Source organism: Mytilus edulis, chromosome 6 (assembly GCF_963676685.1).
Source record: "Mytilus edulis chromosome 6, xbMytEdul2.2, whole genome shotgun sequence".
NCBI lineage: Eukaryota > Metazoa > Mollusca > Bivalvia > Mytilida > Mytilidae > Mytilus > Mytilus edulis.
Genome location: NC_092349.1, coordinates 51,013,759 through 51,031,216, shown reverse-complemented (window position 1 = coordinate 51,031,216; position 17,458 = coordinate 51,013,759). Strand labels below are relative to the sequence as shown.

The window sequence follows — 17,458 nt, the reverse complement described above, 5'->3', positions numbered from 1 at the left end:
TGCACAATACTGTCCAATTGAAGATTTCTTGCTATTGCGCAATACTGTGCAATTGAAAATTTCTTGCTATTGCACAATACTGTGCAATTGAAGATTTCTTGCTATTGCTGAATACTGTCCAATTGAAAATTTCTTGCTATTGCACAATACTTAATATAATAATTTTGGATCCTGATTTGAACCAACTAGAAAACTGGGCCCATAATCAAAAATCTAAGTACATGTTTAGATTCATCATATCAAAAAAGCCCAAGAATTCAATTTTTTGTTAAACTTAAAATCAAACTTAGTTTAATTTTGGACCCTTTGGATTTTAATGTAGACTAATTTGAAAACGGGACCAAAAATTAAGAATCTACATACAGTTAGATTTGGCATATCAAAGAACCCATTTATTCAATTTTTGATGAAATCAAACAAAGTTTAATTCTGGACCCCCATTTGGACCAACTTGAAAACTAGGCCAATAATTAAAAATCTAAGTACATTTTTAAATTCAGCATATCAAAGAACCCCAAAGATTCAATTTTGTTAAAATCAAACTAAGTTTAATTTTTGACCCTTTGGACCTTAATGTAGACCAATTGGAAAACGGGACCAAAAATTAAGAATATACATACATAGTTAGATTCGGCATATCAAAGAACCCCAATTATTCAATTTTTGATGAAATCACACAAAGTTCAATTTTGGACCCTTTGGGTCCCTTATTCCTAAACTGTTAGGACCAAAACTCCCAAAATCAAACCCAACCTTCCTTTTATGGTCATAAACCTTGTGTTTAAATTTCATAGATTTCTATTTTCTATATTCTTAAGTTATGGTGCAAAAACCAAAAATAATGCTTATTTGGGCCCCTTTTTGGCCCCTAATTCATAAACTGTTGTGACCTCAACTCCAAAAATCAATCACAACCTTTCTTTTGTGGTCATAAACCTTGTGTTTAAATTTCATTGATTTCTATTTATTTACTTATACTAAAGTTATTGTGCGAAAACCAAGAATAATGCTTATTTGGGCCCTTTTTTGGCCCTTAATTCCTTAACTGTTGGAACCAAAACTCCCAAAATCAATCCCAACTGTCCTTTTGTGGTCATAAACCTTGTGTTTAAATTTCATAGATTTCTATTCACTTAAACTAAAGTTATAGTGCGAAAACCAAGAAAATGCTTATTTGGGCCCTTTTTGGCCCCTAATTCCTAAAATATTGGGACCAAAACTCCCAAAATCAATCCCAACCTTCCTTTTGTGGTCATAAACCTTGTGTTAAAATTTCATTGTTTTCTATTCACTTTTACTAAAGTTAGAGTGCGAAAACTAAAAGTATTTTCGGACGACGACGACGCCAACGTGATAGCAATAAACGACCAAAAAATTAAAATTTTTGCGGTCGTATAAAAATGACGAAAAGTTGTTCAATATTGACTATAAAGCACAATAACTCCTTAAGGAGTTCTCTGACAATTTTGGTTATGTTGACTTATTTGTCGATCTTACTTTGCTGAACATTATTGCTGTTTACAGTTTATCTCTTTCTATAATAGCAGTGTTCCAGCTAGGTTTTCAAAAGGGCAGGGTGCCAATCCTGAAAAAGGGCATTAAACGCGCGATATGATAATATGAAAAGGGCATATTTTAATAAAAGATGTTAATCAAACATTTGTGTTTATTCGTTGAATCACAGGTTTACAAGAACAACATCTTTAGCCCATATAGAACTCTATCTTTCTACTTTTAAGGCTGAAAAACTTGTCAAGCAGCTTGTCACACAAGTTTTTTTATCATTGCTTGGCACAGTTGAACTTTATATGCAGTATGTTTTGAAAGGAGATCTGTTTCATACTGTTTCTATGGTCTACCACATTTTACCAGTTTCACCTTTCTACCCCTGCTGTGCTTGATGGCAATACAGCACAAAACAGCTGTGCTCAGTAAATTCACAATTTTAGGATATAAAGCAACAGTGAAAAATAGTATCAAAAATAAAGAATACAGAAAAAGATGACCAAGGCACCCTACCAACACTGCTACTAAGACCCTCTTTAACTTTTCCCATAACTCAAAATAAATACCTAAACATACATATATTCTTAAGCAAGAAGTATGGAGACACATTTTAGAATATGTAAATGGGTTACTCAATGCTAGGAAAAAAATCAGATTGAGTTATCTTTCTTTATTCGGGTGTGCTCCTTCTTTGGGGGATTATAAACAGTACGTAAATATGATGTAAATATGATCACAATATGGCCGCCGATTTTGTTATTTTCGTATTATAGTATTCAAGATTGTCCGATCCATCTGAAAATTTCAGGACAGTTAGATCTTGACCTGATAAACAATCAGTTAGATACATGTGCTCTAAATGCTTTGGTTTTTGAGTTATCAGCCAAAAACTGCATTTTACCCCTATGTTCTATTTTTAGCCATGGCAGCCATCTTGGTTGGATGGCCAGGTCAACGGACACATTTTTTTAAATAGATACCCCAAAGATGATTCTTGGCAAGTTTGGTTAAATTTGGCCCAGTAGTTTCAGCTGAGAAGATTTTTGTAAAAGATTACTAAGATTTACGAAAAATGGTTAAAAATTGACTATAAAGGGCAATAACTCCTAAAGGGGTCCACTGACCATTTCAGTCATGTTGACTTATTTGTAAATCTTACTTTGCTGAACATTATTGCTGTTTACAGTTTATCTCTATCTATAATAATATTCAATATAATAACCAAAAACAGCAAAATGTCCTTAAAATGACCAATTCAGGGGCAGCAACCCAACAACGGTTTGTCCGATTCATCTGAAAATTTCACAGCAGATAATTCTTGACCTGATAATCAATTTTACCCCTGTCAGATTTGCTCTAAATGCTTTGGTTTTTGAGTTATAAGCCAAAAACTGCATTTTACCCCTGTGTTCTATTTTTAGCCATGGTGGCCATCTTGGTTTGATGGCCAGGTCATTGGACACATTTAAACTAGATACTCCAAGGATGATGGTGGCCAAGTTTGGTTAAATTTGGCCCAGTAGTTTCAGAGGAGAAGATTTTTGTAAAAGTTTACAAACGGCGGACGGCGGCCTGCGGACGCCATTAAGTGATGAGAAAAGCTCACTTGACCTTTCAGGTCAGGTGAGCTAAATATTGACAATATTTTCCATTGACTATTTAAGGTTTAAGACCCTTCCTGTTGGCCTGTGTATTATGAAATTTTCACGAATTTGATAATAAACCTAAAGGAAACGTCATTCACAACACATGCAACCAGATGCTTTGCAGGGCGTAGCTTTATACGACCGCAGAGGTTGAACCCTGAACGGTTGGGGCAAGTATGGACACAACATTCAAGCTGGATTCAGCTCTAAATTTGGATTGTGATTAAATAGTTGACACAGCATAGGTTTCTGACACAGAATGAATGTGGTCTAATGAACTTAAAAAAAATGTTTGCTTTTGAGCAATTCACTATGCTGTTGAATATTAATCCTCTCAAAAAAATGTTTGAAGAAATTTTCTTTTTATTTATGAAATCTGAAATGAAAAAAATTGACCCTCCAATTTTTTTTTCACATCCCCCTTTCCCTTATTTCAAAACTGATCTCAATTCAAATTTCTAATGAAGTTTGCAACAATAACTACTCATTTAAATACATCAGAAAATATTAAAATGTAAAAAAAGTGCTTGTTATCACTGAATGGTAAAGATTGTTTTAATCTATCAGTTGGTAGTAAAAGTGAATATACATTGTATATTGTATAAAACAATGATTTAAGTTGATTCAACTACTATTCTGGACAAAGAAAGATAACTCCAATTGAAATCCAATTGGAATTTCTTGCTATTGCACAATATTGTGCAATTAGATATTTCTTGCTATTGTGGAATACTGTGCAATTGAAAATATTTGCTATTGCACAATACTGTGCAATTGAAGATTTCTTGCTATTGCACAATACTGTGCAATTGAAGATTTCTTGCTATTGCTGAATACTGTGCAATTGAAAATTTCTTGCTATTGCACAATACTTAATATAATAATTTTGGATCCTGATTTGGACCAACTTGAAAACTGGGCCCATAATCAAAAATCTAAGTACATGTTAAGATAAAGCATATCACAGAGGCCCAATAATTCAATTTTTGTTGAAATCAAACTTAGTTTAATTTTGGACCCTTTGGACGTTAATGTAAACCAATTTTAAAACGGGACCAAAAATTAAGAATCTACATACACAGTTAGATTTGGCATATCAAAGAACCCCAATTATTCAATTTTTGATGAAATCAAACAAAGTTTAATTTTGGACCCCGATTTGGACCAACTTGAAAACTGGGCCAATAATAAAAAATCTAAGTACATTTTTAGATTCAGCATATCAAAGAACCCCAAGGATTCAATTTTTGTTAAAATCAAACTAAGTTTAATTTTGGACCCTTTGGACCTTAATGTAGACCAATTTAAAAACGGGACCAAAAATTAAGAATCTACATACACAGTTAGATTCGGCATATCAAAGAACCCCAATTATTCAATTTTTGATAAAATCAAACAAAGTTTAAATCTGGACCCTTTGAGCCCTTTATTCCTAAACTGTTGGGACCAAAACTCCCAAAATCAATACCAACCTTCCTTTTATGGTCATAAACCTTGTGTTTAAATTTCATAGATTTCTATTTACTTATACTAAAGTTATGGTGCGAAAACCAAAAAAAATGCTTATTTGGGTCCCTTTTTGGCCATAATTCCTAAACTGTTGGGACCTAAACTCCCAAAATCAATACCAACCTTCCTTTTGTGGTCATAAACATTGTGTTTAAATTTCATTGATTTCTATTTACTTAAACTAAAGTTATTGTGCGAAAACCAAGAATAATGCTTATTTGGGCCCTTTTTTGGCCCCTAATTCCTAAACTGTTGGAACCAAAACTCCCAAAATCAATCCCAACCTTCCTTTTGTGGTCATAAACCTTGTGTTAAAATTTCATAGATTTCTATTCACTTTTACTAAAGTTAGAGTGCGAAAACTAAAAGTATTCGGACGACGCCGACGCCGACGACGACGACGCCAACGTGATAGCAATATACGACGAAAATTTTTTCAAATTTTGCGGTCGTATAACAATATCTATTGTTTTATTCCAGTTGAATGAAAAATGGTGATTAAAAATTGGGGCAAATCAGGTCAAAATTTTTACTTCCCAAAAAATTGCGGACGGAATAGAAGACACCTGTTTATTTTCTGCTCCTTGAGAACTGAGATAGTTGATTTACTTATTCCTGAGATAGTTGATATACTTATTCTGAGATAATTGTCACACTGCTACATGTGCTAAGTTCTTAGTTTCTGTGTAATGTTTTGTAGACAAGATTTTTTTGTTTGTTTTTTTTCTGTAAGTGTGACCTGTACATAGCCTTCTACTTTCATGTTAGAAATGTTTCACTTGTGGTCGATTATAATTACCCTTTAGTATTGTTTATACTTTTGTTAATTTTTTTACATAAATAAGGCCATTAATAGTTTTCTCGTTTGAATTGTTTTACATTGTCTTATCAGGGTCTTTTATAGCTGACTATGGGCTTTGCTCATTGTTGAAGGCTGTACAGTGACCTATAGTTGTTACTATCTGTGTCATTTTGGTCTTTTGTGGATAGTTGTCTCATTGGCAATCATACCACATCTTCTTTTTTATATAACACGCAATAGATACTAAGTTTTCTGATTGAAATCTGATATTTTCTTTGAAATTTGAGACAGCACAGGAATTTACTTGTCTGGGTTCATAATAGACAGCCCAAAGTCATTAAACTGATGGTTTCTCTTTCATCATGTTCATGTGCCCATTTCCCGTTCTTGGTGTAGGGGAGGTAACTTGCGTAACTAAAGACACATGTTTTGTATCCCGCTAGAGGCGTGCAATTACGCATACTTAGCCTTAAAACTATTTTTTAATTCCATTTTCAATTGGCTATTTCATGGCGGCCAGTTTTTATAGATGGAGGCCAGAGTGCCCAGGGAGAACCAGGGAATGTCAGTAGGAAAACTGAAAATCCTAGTCAATTAAGATTGGTGTCGAACTCACCTGCCTCGTGTAGGAATCAAACTCACAACATCAGCATTGACAGGCTAGTGATACAGTAGTTGAACTACTTAGACCACACTGCCACTGAGGCCCCCATTTTCAACAGAAATTCTACTTTGAGGACAGGAAACAATTTTTGACTAATATAAACAACTGACTGAATAAATATAAAACAATGGCATGTATCGACAACCAAATGGCACTTCTAAAAGTTTATCATTTCTCCCTATAGCTAGTCTCTCCAGGAGGGATAAGTGACTCCCTTTTCCAAAATACTAGATTTGGCCCTAAAATACAGATTCTTGTAGTAAAAGGTAAAGGGTTCAACATGTTAAAGTGAACATTATTATTTCTACTTACTCTACCTCTAAGCAACATAGTTCTGCAAATTTACCAAAAAACTGTTTTAACAATCCTTCAGGTACACCCAACCTTGATTTCTTCACCAGATTGTAACGTATTATATCATCTATAAATTTCTTAATGTGGTAAATAAACTTCTGCACATTAATTATTGGTGTCACTCTTTTGAAAGCTTTTTTTGAAATTCTGAAAATAAAAATCAACCTCAATTTTTACATGTTTAAATGGACTAGACAAAGAAGATATAAATCAAGTAAATATTATTGTCAACATGAACTGTGATGTTAGTACTAATTACAATGGTTGTGTCTGTAAGACCAATTGATGTCCCTGTGGTAAATATATCTAAGTTTAACTGCATATGAAATTTGTGGGAAATTGATGAAACTGAAAATCTTGATAACATGTCATGCACAACTTCAAAATATGGGTTTGAATCCCGGCGAGGGAAGAACAAAAATTTGCTTCCACAAATTTGCCGATTTAACATTGTTGTGCTGACATTTAAATTATATATATATATATATAAAATATATAACATGTATAAGTACCTATAAATAGCAACACATAATCTATTTGAGTGTGGATTAATCAGTACAAAGATTAATACAATTATACAAATGAAAATATAAATTGCCTAACAATGAACAATGTCGGGATTCAAACCCATATCTTGATATGACTGCAGAAGTCAAACACTGAACAGTTGGGGCAAGTAATTTTGGGCACTACATTCAAGCTTGGTACAGCTCTGAATTTGGATTGTGATTAAATATTCGACACAGCATAGGTTTCTGACAAAGAACAAATGCGGTAAAAGAACTAAAAAGTTTAATTTTGGACCCTTTGGACCTTGATGTGGACCAATTTGAAATCGGGCCCAAAATCGAAAAATTTAAAAGTACAATTAGAATCAGTTCATCACAGTTCAACACCAAGAAATACATTTTTGTTGAGATAAAAAAAAAATTAATTTTGGACCCTTTGGACTTCAATGTGGAACAATTTGAAAATGGGACTCAAAATTAAAAATCTAAATACACGGTTAGAATCAGCATATCAAACTAAAGGGCCTGTGTCGCTCACCTTGGTCTATGTGAATATTAAACAAAGGACACAGATGGATTCATGACAAAATTGTGTTTTGGTGATGGTGATGTGCTTGTAGATCTTACTTTACTAAACATTCTTGGTAGATCTTACTTTACTAAACATTCTTGGTGATTACAATTATCTCTATCTATAATGAACCTGGCTAAGTAGTTTCAGTGGAAAATGTTAATGAAAATCTACAAATTTTTTGAAAATTGTTAAAAATTGACTATGAAGGGCAACTTCTCCTTAGGGAGTCCATTGACCATTTTGGTCATGTTGACTTATTTTTTAGGTCTTACTTTGCTGTACATTATTGCTATTTACAGTTTATCTCTATCTATATTAATATTCAAGATAATAACAAAAAATAGCAAAATTTCCTTAAAAGGCCAAAAATAAAATATTGTTTGTTTCCCCTCACACGACCCACCCGGTAAAATCACCGCTACTCGAAAATTTTATTGGCCATTCTTGTCCACTATTTTTTTTTTTGCTATGTTGGTTATTGGTGATATCTTTCCTATGCTGAAGTCACGATTGTTGGGTTTTGGGGATACCTTTCCGATGCTGTAGTCAACGAGCGTTTTAAATCAAGGCATTTTGCATTGAAGCGTCTACATGATTCGGAATCAAGGAAAACAAACAAAATGCTTTCCCCCACCATTTGTTTGTTTGCAAGGGTGATCTTTTTTTGAAAAAAAAATAAAAATGAAGCATCTTTCAATCCGCTGAGTGCATCTTGATTTGCTTTGTGTCTAACCTCTGTTCCTGTTTAAAGGATAAAATCTTAAAGACTTTGAGTAAAAATGGTCTGACTCACGAGTGCTTTAAAATCTATCTACTTTGTCTTTGAACAGGTTGGGCACAAGTCAGGAAATGTGGGATACATGTATTCCCTGCTTTCAGGGAACGTCCCTGTTTTCTTGTGTAAAAAAAAGAAGTTTAAATGGGATCTCCTTTTCCAATTTATGGCATGAAAATTACAAAAGGACACGTTTTAACGCTATACCTGGTTCAGTAGAATTCGTAAATACTTATTAAAAGTATTTTAGGAAATACAAAACATGAATATAAAGGGAAGCCTTGTTTCTTCTAGAACTCGAAAAAACATACAAATCTTTGTTTGGGAATCAATTGACCAAGCTGCATGATCCAGGTGTAACTGAACATAACTGAATTATGTTCACTTCTATTGAAAATTTTTATTCATTGAATTTTAATTCTCAAGTGATTAACATACATGTATCTTTTTGTCATCTCATAATTAATGATCAAGGTATGAATTGGTGAACAAAGGAATTGTTTTGTTGTGAGTTATGCATCAAATTAGACTTGAAATAAGCTTGAATTTTTAACTAAAAAAACACTTGCTATCTATAGGCATTAGTATCACAAGTCATGCAAGTAGAATGTGCGCTTTTGTACGTAGATTTCAATAAATTAAATGAATAGGAAAAAAAAGAAGGTCCCTGTATGCTGTTTTTTTTTTAGAAAACTGTGGTGTACACTGAATTAGAATACAGGGAATACCCCACTTCAGGGCCGTAACTACATGGAGGCAAATGAGGCAAATGCCTCATGTTGGAAATTTGAAAAAAAAAAATGAAACAAAAGCTTGTCTTCATATCAAATTGTTTTCACGGCGAATGTCTTGCAGAAGCAAGTTCTCTTCACTCTCTGATGTCGCCACTGCATGTTTTTCGTGATCTGTGTTTCTAATTTACTTTTAGTTTTCAGTGTTGATGGTCTATTGTTTGTAGTTATGTGTCTTATCTGTACCCGGGTTTGTCTTTTGTTCATTTATTGTCCTACTTAATGACTATAGTCTAAGTGTTTATTTTCTTTTGTAAATCTAGTAATTTTGTTTAAAACTTGAGTTTTCTTATACTGAAGGACCTTTTGTCTAATTGAAAAAACTACATTCAATTGTAAGAATATTTGAAATTAGATCTACGATGACGGGTTTTCGGCAATGTTGCATGTCCACCGATGTCCAGACATTGTGCGAGAAAATATTTTAAGAAGATACGATGCTACTGGACACAGAAAAATTAGTCGTTTCTTCATGGAGAATTGAATTTAATATTAAAGAATACAAAACTGGCTCTCTTTTTTTGTAGATAAAACTAGATAGCTGACATGGGTTAAATTAAAGTGAGACCACCAATCTCGCGGTATCAAATCATTTGAAAAAAACAACAATGTATTGTCATATATGACCTTTTACATTGAAGCGCTTGCAATTAAGTCGTGTTCAGACCCTTTAATACAAAATAAAGGAATATGGAGTAAACGTGCACGGGACTTAATCGCACACAAAGTCAATACATAGAAAAAAAAACAAATTATCTATGATCAGGGTTTTTATCCCTGTTCTTCATCTTGATAGTCGCTGGCCTGGGGGGTCTTCAGCAATGAAAGAATCATTAATACCATAAAACAAAGTCAAGATGGTCCCTAATGTCGACTTAAGCGGTACTTAAAGTATAATACTGCACTGTCACTATATCTAAATTTAGTCATAAAAAAAATTCTCCAAAGTCTAAACACAATACAAGACAAGAACAGACAGATCTGGTATTAAAATGATTATGAGAATTACGATTTTTGCTTTATCCTACATATCGGTCTTTTGATGTTGTCCCTTAAACCTAAAAGTTTTTATGTACAATGAATCTATATATTTTGCTTTGAGACCAGAATATTGTCGAAAAAATAGCTAAAAATTAATTGCGTTTCAGAGTAAGAAAGAGTCCGGGAAACGGTCAGAATGCACGATTTTGTGTCATTTTTTTCAGAGCTTCTGGGGGCCTTGAGCGGCCTCCAGACCCTTCGCCTTGCTTCGCTCGGCAAATATATTTTGCCTCACTTTTAAAAGAAGCTAGTTACGGCCCTGCACTTTTCTTGGCTTGAGCCTTACCTGTTGAACAATTCAGGGGCAGCAACCTAACAACCTGTTATCCAATTCATCTGAAAATTCCATGGCATATAGATCTTGACCTGATAAACAATTTGACCTCGTGTCAGATTTGCTCTAAATGCTTTGATTTTTGAGTTATAAGCCAAAAACTGCATTTTACCCCTATGTTCTATTTTTAGCCATGTCGGCCATCTTGGTTGGTTGGCCAGGTCATCGGACACATTTTTTAAACTAGATACCCTAATGATGATTGTTAAAATGGGCCAGGTGAGCTAAAAAGCAAATGCAGATCTATAATTGGAATTTATGAAAAGGTGATTTAGTGAGTTTTATGGGAAGCTGCAATCTTAGATCATCTTAGGATGAATTTTTTACACAAAATATAGAATTAAGGCTAATACAATGTATATTATGTTCATGATTATGAACCTTGCTTTAATTTGTTCCTGACCAACACCCTGAATAAATGTTTTAATGTGCTAGTTTACAAGCTTACAACTTAGACTCATCATACCTACCTCATCAGGTAAATCAATTACAATCAAGGTGTTGGTTAAATTTCACCTTGAACTATTTAACATGTTTAAAAGATTTTAACAAGTCAGGTAAAATTTTACCAAAATATAATTTTTTGACTGATAATTATAGCACCATGGGCCAGATATATAGGACAGCCCTAAGACTAATAGGTCTAAGGACCACTCTCCAATATTATATTGGCCTGGGGAGAACACTGAGTTTGGTTGACGTAAGTTCTACAGTACAAAAGTTATGCTTTTCTTCCTTTCTATGAATAAAAACCTAAGAAGTACACTGACACTGTTGTCTGAAGTTGTGAACTATTGCCAAATACGGATAACTTTTTTTTTAAACTTTGACCAACGCGAATTTTGACGAAAACAAATGTTTCCAAAGTACACAGTCACAGATGCCCCACTCGCACTATCATTATCCCATGTTAAATGGACCATGAAATTGGGTAAAAAATCTAATTTGGTATTTAAATTAGAAAGATCATACCATAGGGAACATGTGTACTAAGTTTCTAGTTGATTGAACTTCAACTTCATCAAAAACTACTTTGACCAAAAACTTTAACCTGAAACTCGCACTTTCATTTTCTATGTTCAGTGGACCGTGAAATTGGGGTCAAAAGTCTAATTTGGTTTTAAAATTAGAAAGATCATATCATAAGGAACCTGTGTAAAAAGTTTCAAGTTGATTGGACTTTAACTTCATCAAAAACTATCTTGACCAAATACTTTAACCAGAAGCGAGACAGACGGACGAACAAAGGACGGACAAACAGACTATCGTAGGTGGGGCATAAAAATTCTTTCTTGGCAGCAGCAAGGATTTATATAGGACATATTTACTATACAAATTCTTTGATAGCAGTAGACATGGTAGAGTAGATTTAATATTCATGACAGGAAATGATACGGTCGTAAATCAGTGTCCTCACTTTCAATCACCCTGTTTTACAGTGATTCACCCTACACCAGCAACAGTGAATTTGGCCCTTTCTACCATCTGACCTACATACATTTTATAAAATCATACAACTTACTCTGATCTTGCTTTGTGTGCTAAAAGCTTTACTACATGACTAACAATATCTTCAAGCTGCATATTTGGCAAGTCATCTCCTTTTAAATTTTCCAAAAGACCAGTATTAGCTTCCTCTTTTATTCTACAAAACAAATGCTTAAACATAATTTGCAACAAATGTAATATTGGCAGGAACTCAGTAAATGGACTAAAAGTGTGACACAGAGTTTTCATGGCATTTTTCAACAATGTATTTTATTTCAAAAATATTCATTCCAGTAGGAAGCTCTCAATAATGTGTTAGGGCTACACCATCGCCTGGTTGCCAATGATGCATTATTGCCCTTTGTTTCTAAATATATTCTTAATTTTGATTTTGGCCTATTTTCACTTATTTTGAAAAACTTCATACATTTGTTTGTCATTAGACAATGTTAGATATTAACAAATTATTTTTACTAAATTGTTAGTTGCGACATGTCATAACATTTAATTTTGGTTTAGTCTATGGGTGCACAGACAAAAAAGGTAGTTTTTGCCCATCTTAATTTAGAATTGTGCGTAAAGTGATATAACTCATTAACTATACAAATTATAGACCATTGTGGTCTTTTGATTTGAGGTCCTCGGTTTATAGGATTATGAGGTCAAGTTCATTGGTTGATTAGACGTTCTAGATTTTGACCTTTGCTTTAAATTCATATTTTTACATCATAAAGCAATAGGAACTGACATTTAAAACTGAATTTTGATGTTTTCCTATCAAAATATATTGTTAGTGGTGGAAAGACCTTCAATTGTTCTATGATTGAAGTTTTTAATTTTCCTTTGATTTGCACTGAAGTGCACAGGAATACAGAGTATTTAATATAAAGCAACCAAAGACCAGTTATCTGGGTTTTTTCTCTCTTTTTTCTTTCTTTTCTTTTTACCAAGTTATCTGTATGTACATTTGTATAATATAGTTTATGAAAGAATTAAGTGATTCCATAATCCAATTCCATCATGTCCTTATAAAACAAAGCACACTTGAGATTAAAGGAGCCAAGCTGTGAAAAATAAATTCCCTTACATGTCTTACAATCGTACATGCTTTGTTTTTACTCATTCCAAGCTGACTAGTTTTTTCTAAAAAAAATATTATCATTATTAAAATACCTAAGACAATACAACAATCAGTGAGATCAAAACAGTCAAAGACATCGTAATTATGGCAGATTCCAAAAAGAAATGAAAAATTCCGTCAAAAAGAACAAATTAAGAAAAATAATACTAACTGTTATTTAAATGATAATGTGTGTATGTTATATTGAATAAGAATGTTATATAAAGCAAGAAAACCAATTATTGGATATGATTGTTTCCATTAAAAGTAGAAATGATCAAAACAAGACGAAAAATGTGAACTGTTTGACGGAAATTACTTCCCATTTTTGACACAAGGTTCATGTTTTACGATGCTTTAAGTTGACACTGGTATAATGGTTTTTATTAGTGTAGTTTGATTATTTAAACATCCCTGTTTCTAAATCTTTTGCTTTTCTTTTGTTAAAAACATCTGTGATATATATTTTTTTGAATTTCAAATACCTTACTTATTAGATGCTCATCTGTCAATAAATTTTATGATAGCAACAGGTTCATAAAATCTTGCCACATCATTGTAGGTACTTACATAAGCCTGTTAAAATTGTATTTCATAATGTACATTAAACTACACATTTTGGATCTTTCAATTAACTTTATTTAATCAATAGTTTTATCAATTCTGTTGCTAACATAATTTCTGTCAAACTTGACATTTTATGTTAGCAACATTTGGATGTGCTACAAATTAGAGTTATCTGTCCTGGGTTGAAATCTTTTTAAATTTCAGGCAGCGGTATTTTGCAGGAGTTCCTAATGACTTTCAACTAGGATAAAATCTCCAATGTTGGTTAAAAATGTCAAATATATATTGTCTGTCAAATTTATTTATGTTAGCACAATCTTATGTTAGCAACAAGTCCCTCAATATCTAATGTTAGCAACACATTTTAGTCCGTCAAATTTTATGTTAGCAACAATAATGTCCGTCAAATCTTATGTTAGCAACAAAAAAGTCTGTCAAATATTATGTTAGCAACAAAAAAGTCTGTCAAATGTTATGTTAGCAACAAAAAAGTCCGTCAAATGTTATGTTAGCAACAAAAAAGTCTGTCAATTTTTATGTTAGCAACAACTTAATTTCTGTCAAATTTTATGTTAGCAGCATTGTTCATGTCTGTCAAATCTTATGTTAGCAACTCAAAGATAATCCTTTTTTAAAGTTATTACAATTCCTTTTTTATTGGTGCAGATGTTCAGAAATGTTTTATCATTTGTTTATTCCAATTTGCCTTTCATATAAAATCAAGATATACAATCCACCTTGATAATACTGAAAATATCAGGATTTTTTGTGTTGCTAACATAAAAATTTTCCGTCAAAATGTCTGTCAATATATATAGTATAAGAAAAACAGACCAAAACACAAAAATTTAACTATAACCACTGAACCATGAAAATGAGGTCAAGGTCAGATGACACCTGCCAGTTGGACATGTACAACTTACAGTCCTTCCATACACTAGCCCTATTTCTAGAATATACTATCCCTAGTGCTTATAATATCTGCGATATGGACTTGACCACCAAAACTTAACCTTGTTCACTGATCCATGAAATTAGGTCCAGGTCAAGTGAAAACTGTCTGACAGACATGAGGACCTTGCAAGGTACGCACATATCAAATATAGTTATCCTATTACCTATAAGTAGAGAGAATTCAACATTACAAAAAATCTGAACCTTTTTTTCAAGTGGTCACTGAACCATGAAAATGAGGTCAAGGACCTTAGACATGTGACTGACGGAAACTTCGTAACATGAGGCATCTACATGTACATGTACATGTATATACAAAGTATGAAGCATCCAGGTCTTCCACCTTCTAAAATATAAAGCTTTAAAGAAGTTAGCTAACGCCGCCGCCGCTGCCGGATCACTATCCCTATGTCGAGCTTTCTGCAACAAAAGTTGCAGGCTCAACAAAAATGATAGACTTGTTTAGATTGTCTTTTTAAAAGAATGATATCTACTGTATATTTTAGGATATTATTTTCAATGATAATCTGTGAAATTATTTCCCATTATAATTCATTTTTTTTACCAATGTAGCTTTTATTCAAATATGCTATTATTATTATTTCATAGTACATGTATTTGTAAAGATTGAGTTTTTTTTAATAACTATTCAATAGTTTAACTACCATGACTACCCAGATAGAATTTCACTGCAAAGGAAAAAATAGGGAAATATTTTCCTCCGGATAAAAAATTAACAACTACATGTACTGTGACATTTTTTCCACCAGATCAAATTTCTCCCGGACATACTTTTGCTTTACCAAAATGTTCTATCTTGATCAACAAAAATGTGTACTAGTTCAGTGAAAATGGACATCACACTAAACTCCGAAACATCTAAATGAACTAAACAGTCAGAGCTCAGACATAAATAAGTCTGAATCTGCTTTTGACTTATAGATGTCTAAATTTGTAAGTTTTAGGATTTGTCTCCCTTTAATGCAAGACAAAAAACGACTTAAATAAGTCAAATATTGTTAAGCAAGAAATGATTGACCAGAATCAAAAAGTTGCAAATATCAACTCCTACAAGTCGATAAGTTACCAAAATTGGTCAACTTCAAGACCCATGCATACTTATAAAAAGGTCATGCATCTAAATCAAATAATGACAACATTGAAAGCCAATGCCTTGTCTTCTAAAGAAAAATATGAATGAGAGTCTGAAAAATCGGGGATCATGTTAATTAACCTTACAATGCAACCACCTGGATCCACACTTAATGAGGTAAAACATCTGTGTTTAGTAAGGATGTTCAATTAGATAATTAAATATAGATAGATCAAGTCCTTGTGAACTCTCAGACAGGTTTTTACTGTCAAAGGTGGTGTAGTTTGGCCACCAAGTCAACATAAATAGACCTAAACAAGTGTCATTTTGTGACTTAGATAAGTCTAAAATTGAAAACACATTTTTATAAAGAATACATGTTTTGACTTCTTTAAGTCAAAAACAGAAATAGACTTGTTTATGTCTGAGCTCTGACTGCTAAACTTAAAACAAACATACAAGACTAACAAAGGCCAGAGGCTCCTGACTTGGGACAGGCGCAAAAATGCTGCAGGGTTAAACATGTTTGTGAGATCTCAACCCTCCCCCTATACCCCTAGCCAATGTAGAATAAACAAACACACAGCAATACACACAGTTAAACTCAGTTTAAAAGAAGTCTGAGAAAAGCATGTGTTCATGGTGTTCGACTTGAACATTTTTTTTCGTTGAATATAAAGTTTATTTTTCAATCTAAATTTTCATTAGCATTTGCTGAAAGGTAATTAAATATAAATTATTATAATGCAATTAATTGTCTATCTTGATCAATGTTTTCTCCCGACAGGTGTTTCAATCTACCTGTACAACAGTACAAGACGTGAAGTGACTAGCGACCATAAGCCGGGTATCCCTCAGGGATTTAAAAAAAGTATCAGGAGGAACGTTTAGATTTTAATACAATCATGACAATAGGGGTTATATATGCAATTAGCCCTATGATTAGCATAGACTACTTATTGAGATTAATATAAAAAGCAGACCTCTTCCTACTTACTCTTCTTCTTGAAGAATCTGCAGGTCATCTTGGCTTAGTTTTTCAATAATCTTGTCAATTTCTCGGACTATCTCTTGAGGAAATCCAACAAAATCTTTTAAAACAAAATTGAAAGTTAGATATTCCATAACAATATTCACATATTCAGTTTGCTCCTTTGTGAGATTATTCAAAGTTTTTTTAATGTGTGGTTTCAACCCGTCTAGTCCCTGCACATATTGCTTGGCAAAATGAATTCCAATCCTTGAAGCATGGTGCCGTTTCCAAGAAGATACTTTTTGTGGTAAATGGGACCTCGGGGGACTAGAAAACGATGACCGTCTCATCCGTTTTCTCCTTGATTCTGATGAATATCCATCTTGATCTGTACTGCTTAGCTCGCCTTCTTTAAACGATTTCGATGTGTTTTCAGCCATCTCGGAGTGATGTGACTTTAAACAAAGAAATTAAGACGCGTGCAGTTCAAACGGTCTGTACCGCAGGAAATTTACGGTAGCAAGTCAACTCGCAAACTCGTACCAATGTCAACTCGTACCACTGCAAAGTCGTACCGGTACAAACTCGTACCATCGTCAACTAGTACCTTTTAAAAAAAGTGTACAATATACAAATGTTTTCTGAATTGTTTTTGCAAAATCTTTTTTTGATCATTACATTTCTTTTTTTTTAACATTCTATATAATAATAAATTAAATTCCTTTAATTGTGTGATTATGTCTTTAGTTCACCAACAT

General features: G+C 33.1%; 1 protein-coding gene across 1 annotated transcript in view; it reads right to left on the bottom strand.

The window, feature by feature from the left end:
• LOC139529126 (uncharacterized) overlaps window positions 1-17,250 on the bottom strand; it is a 37,691-nt gene extending 20,441 nt beyond the window's left edge. Inside the window, exons 1-3 of the mRNA XM_071325448.1 lie at window positions 16,725-17,250; window positions 12,028-12,150; window positions 6,440-6,628 (exon numbers count right to left, since the gene is read on the bottom strand). Coding sequence (XP_071181549.1) covers window positions 6,440-6,628; window positions 12,028-12,150; window positions 16,725-17,140 — 728 coding nt within the window. The 5' untranslated portion in view covers window positions 17,141-17,250. The remainder of the gene's footprint in view (window positions 1-6,439; window positions 6,629-12,027; window positions 12,151-16,724) is intronic.
• Between the last annotated feature and the right edge of the window lie 208 nt (window positions 17,251-17,458).